The 12,110-nt window shown below is 35.7% G+C and overlaps 1 protein-coding gene and 1 pseudogene across 3 annotated transcripts; both read left to right on the forward strand.

The window, feature by feature from the left end:
* Positions 1-9,804, forward strand: LOC145575036 (uridine kinase-like protein 3). Of its 2 annotated transcripts, none has more exons than XM_081632964.1 (15): positions 1-162; positions 1,746-1,905; positions 2,243-2,334; positions 3,018-3,087; positions 3,842-3,960; positions 4,219-4,315; positions 4,736-4,815; positions 5,470-5,664; positions 5,750-5,833; positions 6,479-6,539; positions 7,165-7,225; positions 7,821-7,914; positions 8,032-8,107; positions 8,963-9,045; positions 9,159-9,804. In XM_081632964.1, exons 2-15 carry the CDS (start codon positions 1,755-1,757, stop codon positions 9,306-9,308), a joined length of 1,413 nt encoding a protein of 470 aa, XP_081489090.1. In that variant the 5' UTR covers positions 1-162; positions 1,746-1,754; the 3' UTR covers positions 9,309-9,804. The 2 variants fall into 2 exon arrangements, with proteins under 2 accessions (XP_081489090.1, XP_081489091.1); XM_081632965.1 differs by having other exon boundaries at positions 5-162; positions 8,035-8,107.
* A 382-nt stretch (positions 9,805-10,186) lies between these two features.
* Positions 10,187-11,902, forward strand: LOC145575039 (fructose-bisphosphate aldolase 5, cytosolic-like; annotated as a pseudogene). The gene is made up of 3 exons (XR_014098247.1): positions 10,187-10,402; positions 10,495-11,176; positions 11,354-11,902. The product of XR_014098247.1 is annotated as a fructose-bisphosphate aldolase 5, cytosolic-like (transcript).
* Positions 11,903-12,110: the final 208 nt, after the last annotated feature.

Genomic DNA, 12,110 nt, shown 5'->3' on the forward strand with positions numbered 1-12,110 from the left:
TCATCGGTGCGCCCACTATAAATATCATCAATCTTCTCTTCTCCTTAACAACGTAACTCTTGATTATTTTTTCATCTCATTCAATTTTAATTATAAATACTCTTTCTTTTTCATTCCCATTAATTTCTTCAATTTCTGCAAAAGTATCAGATCGAATCAAAGGTATATTCATTTCTAATTGTTTTTTAATTTCCCTTTTTTCTTGCTTTAGTTATTTTTTTTTCCCAAATTAATAATTTAATTTATTTGGTCTCGAATTTTTGTGCTGCATTCCTGTTTTTTGAATAAAATTGACCTAGTAAAAAGATTATTAATATAATTGTATCTTGGTTTCAGATTTGATCCGTGATAAATAAGTTGGATTTTCTTTTTTAAGAAAGATTGGATTTTTGTTTGTCGTTTTCTATAATTCCATTGTTTGAATTGATGTATGAGCAGCTTGCGTCAGATCAATGTGGGTAATTTAGATTTAATGTTTTGATTTTAAAGGAATTTGAGTTTTTTTTTTTTTTTTTTTTTTTTTTTTTTTTTGTTTTAAAGATTAAATTTCTTATTACTAGTGGTAAGTTTATGGGACTATGAGCTAAAGCCTAAAGAGAATGATATTTATTTATGTTGATATAATTATTTTGAATTATTAAGGTTTTAATGACATTGATATATAGCTTGTATACTTGTTTGAATGTTGAATAAAATAAGTTGGGAAGACCAAATCTAAGGAACATGGAATTTATTCCTGAACAAAGCACCCTTTTATTTAATTATTTGACTTGGAGGCATTGACATTCTTTTAATTGTAGTTAAAGTTTAGTTTAGTCATGGGGCAGAACTCAGTAGGGATAAATGCACCACGACTTTGATTCCGCTTCTTGGCTTCTGTAATGCCATGTATATATATTGCTCGATTAGAAGCTGTGTACAGGTGCCCGATGTCGGAAAAGTAAACACCATTAAGGTATTGGCTTACTGGTCAATATTGGTATGCTTATGATCTGTTTGGTAGACAGTAATAATAACGGACTAGCTGTAGTGAGAATGTATTTGAATGTAATTTTGCAAATGAGAGTTTCATTCTAATGCCCAGGGTAATGGCATCCCATACCCAAACATGTGTTTATCATTATGTATTTCCAATTCCACCTCCTTAAGCGGTAATGGAAATTAATGAAGATTCAACCAAAAAAAATAAAAAAAAAGCCAAACCACGGGCATTAGTATAGGATTTTCGTAACAAGCTTAGATGAAAATTCATTATCATAAGTATAAGTACAACTCCCCTTTCCAATTGTTTACAACAAATTGGTCTAGTCGCTCTTCTCTGATAACTCTAGTAGTCAATAATTCACGTAGAAGATATTAAGTAATAGGAAAAGTCATGTCCTGATATGCTTCCTTCAGCCTGATTTTTCAGGATAACTAATACAGGAAGAGAATTTTAGAAAGTTTTGTCGATTTTCCCCAAATGTTAGGTTAGATGTGTGTCTTGATTCATGGATAATACATTGGTGCATGCTTCTTAATTTCTTATAGTGTTCTGTTGAGCTAACACTTATGATTGTTGAACTTTTAATGCATGCTGTGGTGAATTACTGGAATCACTACAGTTTCAAAGTGTTGCATGTGTAGATACTTCTAAAGTTTTATATGATTCTTAGTCCTTGCTTTTAGTGGGAGCACCACATTACTTGCTTGCAGTATTGTTCAGTTTTAATCTCCTTCCATGTCCTCATGCCTTGTTTGTGCAGCTTTGTTGAATGGGTTCCCAGTCAGTCGTAGATATGATAGAGGCTTCATCAGGAGCCCATTTTTCTGGATTTCACGTGGATGGCATAGAATCCAGGAAAGCTGTTATTGAACAACCAACTACATCTACTGAAAATGTTTACAATGAACCTTTTGTCATTGGTATGTACAGATCTTTCATTTGTTAACTCTTCTGACTTCTGCCTTTTCCATAAAGTCCTGGAATGCTCTTGCATGTAGTTGAGTGAAGCTAGCATAGGGGTTGGTGTATATGTCACACATTATCCTTTCACCGAAATCTTTTAATGTTTTGTTCGTGTAGTATGTCACTTACTACCTTTGGTTTTCTTGTGTTTGCTTATTTCTATTTCTTCTAGAGATAAATAGAAGCATTAGTTGCCTGAATTTTCATGCTTGGTCACTTGCTTTCTTTCACTATTTTCTTCACATGTTTCCTTTCGGTTGATTTTGTTGGTTAATCAGACATTTCCCTGAGCAGGAGTTGCAGGAGGTGCAGCATCAGGAAAGACTACTGTTTGTGATATGATTATTCAGCAGCTTCATGACCAGCGTGTGGTTGTTGTTAATCAGGTAAAAATCTTGTCAAGTAGTAACGACAATTCGTAAGTATAGGCAAACGAAAACATAAAAGTTAAGAGCAAGGTCTATTTTCTCTTTCTTTTGTGGAGAGGGGGGATTTGATGGGGGTTGTGTAGGTTCCTTAATTGGTTTAATTGTATAACTGGTTATTATATTTTGTTTGAACTTAGTTTCCTCGTAATTCCTGATCTCCTCACTATTCTTCTAAAATTTTCTACTACTCTCTATTGTTTGTAGTATTTTAATTAGGGTCAACGAATCAATCTTCCAAAATTTTAGTGAAAGGAGGCATAATAAATCATTATTGGTCTAATATAATTCGTTGTATGAATCTGCTTTGAGCTGGAGGTGTCTACAAGTTCCCTATGGAATTTGTAATGAATTACTTGATTTACCATAAATAACTCATGAGTGGGATTTTTCATAATTTATAAATTACTCCTTGTCAATGAAAATACTTTAAAATCGTAGGCCTGTAGCCATGAGTCCATTGGTTTCATTGCTGGTAAAGTACTGTATATGTTTGGATTATTAGACTTTTGGCTCTACTTTTCACCAAAGCACCAGCTTGGAGTCTACACACAGATTGTGTTTTGCTATCATACAAGAATTTTCTAATGCTTAATTTCAACCCTTGGTCATTAATCCATCAATTGCGTCAAATGATTTGACAGGATTCATTTTATCATAATCTGACGGAGGAGGAGCTTTTACGAGTTCATGAATGCAACTTTGACCATCCTGGTGAGTTTACTTAGATTACTTCTAGGATGAGGATAACCATCTTGTCCCACAAAGGCCAGAGTGTTTATTTATAAGAAAGAGTAACATGTCGGTTGGATGCATGTTTGGTACTTAATTGTATGCTCATTTGTTCCACACTTCCACTTAAGCTTTTTCCTCATGATATATCATACTACCCTCCGTTTTGGAAGTTCTTAACACTTTCCGTTTGAGAAAGTTCTTAACATTTGCACTTTATTCCATTTAACTACTTCACTTCTACCTTTTTATTTTATTTTTGTGAAAGCTCACTTCTACCTTTTTATTACACCCACCCTTGTTTTTAATTTCACTCTCTCTTTTTTCTCTTACTTTTTCCACCTTTTTCTTACACCCACTCACCACATAAACACTGTCTCTCTCCTATTGACTTAATTTGTGTGCAAACAGTAAATATTGAGAATTCTTGGAAATGGAGGTAGTATTAGCTAAATTCCCTAACCAGATCGAGACACTGATGGTTGACTGGTAATTTATTTGCAGTTTTGCATGAGTCATTTATTATAACTCCTCTTAAAAGTTAGCCTTCGATAGTAATTCACCCATGCTTCACCTTATGCTACTGTACCGGTGAACTCCAGTTTAAATTAGCCATTAATACTCGGATCTTAGGGCCCCTTTTAATTTTTAATTTGTTATTTGCTGTCTGGGGATATAAAAGTTTGTCTATATGCTGAAAGATGCTAACAATGAAGTATCCTCCCTCTTTCAACAGATGCATTTGACACTGAAGAGTTGCTTTGTATCATGGATAATCTAAGGCGTGGGAAAGCAGTGGATATTCCAAATTACGATTTTAAGAGTTACAAAAACAATGTATTTCCAGCTCGAAGGGTAAGCTATGATCACAGTTAAATCTGTCTATTTTCCTATTTACTTAGGAGAACAAGAAATTATTGTTATGCCCTTCAGCTTATTTTTTGGCCTCTTTGTTATTTTATAATTGTAGCTGCTTGAATGAGAGAGTGAATTATTTGCACCGCATAACATATTGATATTAAAATAATTGTAGCTGCTTGAATGAGAGAGAATTATTTGCGCCAGAGTGAATTATTTGCGCCGCATAACATATTGATATTAAAATCTTGGCAGGTCAACCCATCAGATGTAATTATATTGGAAGGGATACTTATCTTTCACGATCCTCGTGTTCGTGGGCTAATGAATATGAAAATTTTTGTTGATACAGGTCCATCCTCTTTCATTTTACTTATCTTACTATTTTCCTCTTTCTCTGTAGAGATTCGTGTCATATGAGAATTGATAACTGACACAAGATTGTTTTACATGACATCCTTGGGTCTACACATCATAAATCTATGCTCTATGTTTATCCCTTTTACAATTCTGGATTAGCCTCTGTTGGAAAATTTTATCTTATTGATATATGTTTGCTAAAAAAGTCAAAATGCAATTTTGTTTTCTGTTATTCTCTTAGTTATGTGTCTTTGAAGTTTAATTTTATAGGGTCAATGCTTGGAATTTTTATAGGTTTAAACTAAAGCTCAATTTTCTTTTCCTGATAGATTTACTCTGTAGTACTCATCCTACTTATATCAGAATTAGACCTTTTTACTGTTTGTTCTCATAATGCTGGTTTCCAGTGCAGATGCTGATGTACGATTGGCAAGAAGAATTAGGCGTGATACTGCTGAGAAGGCTAGAGATATTGCAACGGTATTGGACCAGGTTAGTTATTGACCATGTATTTATGTGAGCATCATCTATTAATTTCTGTGAATGTACTTCTCTGCACCGGATATACAAGGTCTAATTTCTGAGTTTCAGACTCTATTATGTTGAGTAACACCAAGTCTTCATTCGAGGATGAGGTGAGATTTTTAAGGAGGGAGGAGTATCTTTTTCATTCATGATCTCTGTAAATTGGTAAACTAATGAAGTTAGACCATGCAATTTATTCTAATATCTATATAGGCATCTTTTGTCTTGTATGCCCTTGAATTTACCCTTCCTTCATAGCTGTTTGGATACTAGGACTAGCATCATTAATATTTGGGATTAGAGAAGAACTTTGCGTGGGCTGGCGCTTTTATTTAACCAAGTTTTATGGAACTTGCTTCTTAGCTTTTAACCAAAATCTATGGAACATTCTTCTTAGCTCTCCAAGAGCCAATAAGGGAGGGAGAGGGGCGGGGGGGGGGGGGGGGGGGGGGGCTGGCTGTTCTTGACATAATTGTTAGCAGAGTATCATGGTGATAATTGGTTATTAACCAATTTTTCTGAATAATGCTGCAGTATTTTAAATTTCACGGCATTATTACTAGCATAGTATCATGGTGATAAATTGGTTATTGACAAACTTTCTTCTGGACAATGCTGCAGTACTCAAAATTTGTGAAGCCTGCTTTTGATGATTTCATACTTCCGACAAAGAAGTATGCTGATATTATAATTCCCCGTGGAGGCGACAACCATGTTGCTGTTGACCTTATTGTCCAACATATTCGAACAAAACTTGGTCAGCACGATCTCTGCAAAATCTATCCTAACTTATATGTTATCCAGACAACCTTCCAGGTAATTGCTATTTATTATAATGAGTAATAATTTGTACATTTTTTATATTAGGGAAAATTAACGCACTTTTATTTTCCTTTTGTAGATACGTGGCATGCATACACTTATTCGTGATGCACAGACTACCAAACATGATTTTGTTTTTTATGCTGATCGGCTGATTCGCTTGGTAAGTACTGCTTCTTGACTAAAACATTGACTGTCATATTTGTTTCAAAGAGATGTTTGAATAGTTTGTTTATATATATGATATGTGAAGATTTGTTCGTCGATATAAAATTCTTCTTCCCAATAGGAAATTCCTCAAATTTGTGGGTAAGTAGAATTTCCTAGGTTATTGCCAACCAAGCAAATGCACGAAAATTTGCTTCCTAATTAAGTCAACTTGCCATATGCTTATATGTCAAACAAACAACCACTGACGTATTTTTGCAGTTCACATGACTATACTGACTTGCTTTCTGAATTACCATCTTCTGCTTATTAGATGATGGTGACATATTCGTTTATAGCATTTTGATAGAATGAATGAGAAAAGGATGGAAAGAAATATGTATAAGAGTATAATATGGAAATGATAATTATAAATGTTAAGGCTGACGAATAAAGGCTCTTGATATTGTCTTTTGAGCATGGCAGCACGTCATGGTTCCTCAGTTGTCTTTTGTTTCTTACAACTGGTTGAGCATTGGTTTGTTGCTTGGACAACGGACAATATTGTTTCCTGATTCATGTGGGAAATTTCATTTCCCTCTTATTATTTACATACAATGAATTTTTTTTGCTGTGCTCTTATAATCTACATTTTGTTTAGGTTGTTGAGCATGGACTAGGACATCTTCCATTCACAGAAAAGCAGGTTATCACTCCTACTGGTAAGCTCCTTACCAGTGATTTGGTATGGTTTTCACCACTGAATCACATTCAATGTCAGTTTTAATTAGTTACTGTATTCATCTCTGGATACCCTGTTTTTGAAATGTATGACCACGATGAATTTCATCTGCAAGTCTAGATAATTGCTTTGAAAATTGTTGGAAATGATGAGGAAGCTAAAGTCCATATGTTAGAAGCTCATTGCCTCATTATACCAAATCTTAAGAATTATCCTGCTTAATATAGGTGATGTCCTTGGATGGGTTGATATGATACATATTTTATTAAAAAAGATCCATGTAAGTTGTTCTGTTCTAATATCTGATGCAGTCTGTAAATTCAGTGCACAGCAGTATGGAACACCTAAGAAAGTCTAAGCTGAAAGCAGGTGAACAGGGAGTTCAATAAAGTTCTAACTGTCTAGGTGGATGTGCAACATGTTATTCTCTAGAAATTCCCATGTATTTTGAACAGGAGTATAGTCCTTTAATTTGGCTTTAGGGCTGTGATAATTTTAGCACTTAAATCTACTTTCTTTTTCCAAAGTTTCCAATCCTGAGACATCAGACCAAGGTTGTGAGTTGCCAGTGTTTAGTTCATTCTGTTCGTTGTTTTTACTTGCAGGCTCTGTATATACTGGTGTAGATTTCTGCAAGAGATTATGTGGGGTGTCCATTATTAGAAGGTTCGTCAAAACCTATGGATATATTCCGTTATTTCTGACTTTCATTGGATTTATTTTTCAGTTTCTTATAAAGAGATCAGCTAAATAAGATGATTGTATATCTTGCTTGCTTGTCAGCAAATAATGATACTTCCTCCGTTTTTTTTTAGTTGCTACACTTTTATTTTTACGGTCTCCTAGACAATTTTTTAAGAGGTGAGAGATAGAGAGAAAAATAAAAGGGACCCATGTGGGTATGAGAGAGATAGAGAGAAAGAAATGTAAAAAATGGAAAGCGTTTTAACTAATTAACAATTTCCAAAATAGGAAAGTGTAGCAACTAAAAAGAAATGGAGGAAGTAGTAACATTCGTGTTTCTTTGAATCGTTGATTCTTAAATACAAGCTTTGAAGTATATCTATAGATTAAATTAAACTATCTGTTTTGTGAAGTTTGGTGACTGATCTTTCATAGTAGATATGTTTGGTCTCTATTACTTTAAGGTTATAGCATAATTTTCTTGTTGAACTTCTTCCTTTTTTCCATAAAGAAACTTGCTTATCATTGGTCTGCTTCAGTAAGTATGTATCTCATGAAATTTTTTGAAATTTGCCAGTGGTGAAAGTATGGAGAATGCTTTACGTGCATGCTGCAAAGGAATCAAAATTGGAAAAATTCTTATACATAGAGAAGGTGACAATGGGCAACAAGTATGAATCTCTAGCTTGGATTCTTTTGTTTCATCGTTTTGTGTTAGAAGTGCTTGATTATTGTAATTTATTTATTGTACTCTATTTTTCTACTAATCTCAGTCACATTTATTTTAGCAGCTGATATATGAAAAACTACCACAAGATATTGCGGATCGACATGTATTGCTCTTGGATCCAATCCTAGGAACAGGTTTTCTTCTCTTCATGATTTACTGCAAGGAGTATAAGTGGTATAGTTTAGGAAGCTTCCCCACTTGCTCTATGCTAAAGTAGATGTCTGATATTTTTATATATAAAAAACTATCTTATTTATCTATTACTTTTTAAATATAATATTTCCTCCGTTTCTTTTTAGTTGACACGTTTCTTTAGTCACGTTTGCCAATGCACAAATTCAATCGTTAATATCTTTAATTACCGATAAGCAAAAATTATAAGAAGTTGATACTTTGAAAATATATACCGTGACGAATTTAATAAGATCCCACATAACTTTATTTTTCATTACGTATAATTTACAAAACATGGTCAAAGGGAAGTGTGTATGAATAGTGCTAAAGTTAAAACGCGTCAACTAAAAAAAAACGGAGGTAGTATTATCCATGGATTGTCCTTGCCATACCTTCATGAGGCTACTTCTTAAAAGTCCTAGTGAATCTTACTTTGAGATAAGTCAATAGTGATTGATTCATTGACCTGTTTAGAACATTGTTTCCCACTTTCCCTTGTATTTGGGGTTAATCCTTGGAGGAACCTTTTTTTCTTGTTTGAAAGATTGGTTAAGAAAGTCCCAGAGTCCCCACTGTTTTTGTTCTGGATTAAGGGTTGGTATCAATGTGTCATTAATGGGTGCAAAACCTAAAATTATATTCATATTTTACCCTCTTGAAGTTCGTGTTTTCTACAAGCTGGATCAATAATTCGAGGTGGACTGTGAAAATTCTCAGTCATTATTTCATTGTTTTTGAAATGTTTCATTTTTATCATGCCAAATTTTACTGGACGAGTCTTTTACAGGGTACTGTTTTCTTGGGTGTTACCGTAGGTAATTCTGCTGTTCAAGCCATATCTTTACTCATAAAGAAGGGTGTACCTGAAGGAAACATAATTTTTCTCAATCTCATATCTGTGAGTAATGTTATTATTGCTTCTTGTTGCTCCAATCAGCATACAGAGCTCTTCTTTAGCAGGACTGCTTTGCTATTCTTAAGATCTAAATCAATATCTATTTTCTTAACCAGGCACCCCAAGGAGTGCATATGGTCTGTAAAAGCTTCCCAAGAATAAAGATTGTGACCTCTGAAATAGAAACAGGCTTAAATAAAGATTTCCGTGTCATTCCAGGCATGGGCGAGTTTGGAGACAGGTATTTTGGCACAGATGATGAATGAATGAGGGGAGGGAAGCATTATTCATTGTGGATCTCAATAATCACAAGCTGAACTGAATATTGCAAATAATAATCAAGAGTGCCTGGTAGCCTGCTGATCAGTTTGGCCTGGGAGGTTCAACCTAGCTAATGTATTGCCTCCATTATACTTCAAAACCCCTTTTTTTTTTTTTTTTTTTTTTACTTATACACCTCAATTTTGTTACGAGCAATGCATTCAGCACCATGTTGTGATCAGATATGTAGCTGAAGGGAGCAATGAGGCCCTAGAAGATAGCAATGATGGTATATGAGCGCAAAGTGCGCATCTTAACAATGGCATATATCGTGTTGTAAATTTTGTCATAGCCAACTTTAATTTTATTAGAAACTCATTTCGACACCCCTTGAGGTGTCTGTCATTGATTGACGAATGGTTATTAAACATCTGTATCAAATTCTCTTTGCTTTTTGTCTAAATTTTTTGCTGTGATTTTTTCAGTGCTTATTGGTTTTGAGGTATTATCTTCGCTCCCCAACCCTTCCCTTTACTTTTTAATCCTGACGCACGTAAGGTCAGATTATTAATTTATCATTGTGGTATTGCAACGATGCTTGGGTGCTCTGAAAAAAAGAGCTTCCTTTGCTTTCCATCAAAGCCATGGAGGATCTTGATATTTGTGAGAATGTGGGTTGTGAACTTGTGATGGATATCAGTAGGTACTGAAAATTTTGTTTTATCAGAAGAATACAAACATTGGCTTTGTGCTTAATTCCCTCCTTTGTGGAAGTTGCTCACAAAATAACAATGAGGATAAGAAGTAGAAGCCGTTCCACACATAAGAAGAGCACAAAGCTGGTCCACTTGGCTGAGGAAATGATCACTCATTCCTTTATCCATGTATGATAGACTTGCGTTGGATAAAACGACGTGCATGTGTCAAGACATGGCGCGAGTAGAGAAATCTTATTGGTATATTCCCTCAAGTTATTAAGCTGATTCTATATATAGCCATATTGGGTAAATCTGTTATTGCAATTTTTTTCCCGTGGCAGTTTTTATTCACTACTTCCTTCAACTTTTGAACATGTCTGCGTTCGTAGGAAAGTATGCAGGTACTTGCTTCTCTCCAGTACATCCAATATGATAATATTTACTCAACATAATGTAAAACTTTGAACAACTTTTCCCCCTTTTTGTTTTCTAGATGAGCTGATCAAGACTGCCAAGTACATTGCCACTCCTGGGAAGGGGATCCTAGCAGCAGATGAAAGCACAGGGACTATTGGGAAAAGGTTTGCGAGCATCAATGTCGAGAACATTGAGTCCAACCGCCAAACTCTCCGGGAGCTCTTATTTACTTCTCCTGGAGCTCTTACTTTCCTCTCTGGGGTCATCCTCTTTGAGGAGACGCTTATCAGAAGACCTCTGAAGGGAAGCCCTTCGTTGAGGTTCTCCAGGAAAATGGTGTAGTTCCTGGGATCAAGGTTGACAAGGGAGTCATTGAGTTGGCAGGAACCAATGGAGAGACAACAACTCAAGGCTTTGACTCCCTTGGTGCCCGTTGCCAGGAGTACTACAAGGCTGGTGCCAGGTTTGCCAAGTGGCGAGCTGTGCTCAAGATTGGGTCTACAGAGCCCTCTGAGCTTGCAATTCAGCAGAATGCCCAGGGTTTGGCCCGCTATGCTATCATATGCCAGGAGAACGGGCTTGTCCCTATTGTTGAGCCTGAGATACTAACAGATGGGAGCCATGACATAAAGAAGTGTGCTGCTGTGACTGAGACTGTGCTAGCTGCAGTCTATAAGGCTCTCAATGATCACCATGTACTCCTTGAAGGCACCCTTCTCAAGCCCAACATGGTCACCCCGGGTTCAGATAGCCCCAAGGTGAATCAACATCTTCTTTAGCTCTCCAGCTTTGTTTTGGTCACTTTACCTAAGTTTTTCCTAGTTGCTCAATACATAATTATCTTGTTCCCTTTTATAATAACCAGCTATTAAACTAACTAGGATCAACAGTAACCTAACAAGACTGATGCTTCTGTTTCAATGTCATATGGTCAGGTTGCTGCAGAAGTAATCGCAGAGCACACTGTAACAGCACTCCGGCGGACAGTCCCACCAGCAGTCCCAGGAATTGTGTTTTTGTCAGGGGGACAGAGTGAGGAAGAGGCGACAGTGAACCTGAATGCAATGAATAAGCTGGAGGTACTGAAGCCATGGACATTATCCTTTTCGTTTGGGCGAGCACTGCAGAAAAGCACGCTTAAGATATGGGGTGGAAAGAAAGAAAATGTGATTAAAGCACAAGAGGTCTTCTTGGCAAGGTGCAAAGCCAACTCTGAGGCCACCCTAGGCAAGTATGTTGCCAGTGGAAGTTCCACTGCTGGTGCTGCTAGTGAGAGCTTGTTTGAAAAGGGTTACAAATACTAGGATTGTACTTGATTCATAAAAACCCATGTCTTCTTATTTTGTATACTATATAAAAAGTTTCAATTTTGCTAATCCGATTACATAGATGTATGTATTGTGTTGGAAATTAACAGTATATATGTTGCTCGTACATTGTATGTATCGTGTTGGAAGTTTACAGTTAAATGTTGCTTTTCTTTACTCATCTCTTGTGGTACATGCACAATTCAATGTTGGGGTTTGAAGTAATGTAATTCACATATTAATATGCCTCCTACGAATTTTTGTAGCTGCCGGTTGAATTTGTGTGAGAAGCAGAGGTGGTTTTTACCTTGTATACATCATTATTCTTCCTCTATTATTCATTCATCAAATTTTATTAATTTATACCTCCACGGAGCCTAACTTG

The sequence above is a fragment of the Chenopodium album genome, chromosome 13 (genome assembly GCF_948465745.1).
Source record: "Chenopodium album chromosome 13, dcCheAlbu1.1, whole genome shotgun sequence".
In the NCBI taxonomy this organism is placed as follows: domain Eukaryota; kingdom Viridiplantae; phylum Streptophyta; class Magnoliopsida; order Caryophyllales; family Amaranthaceae; genus Chenopodium; species Chenopodium album.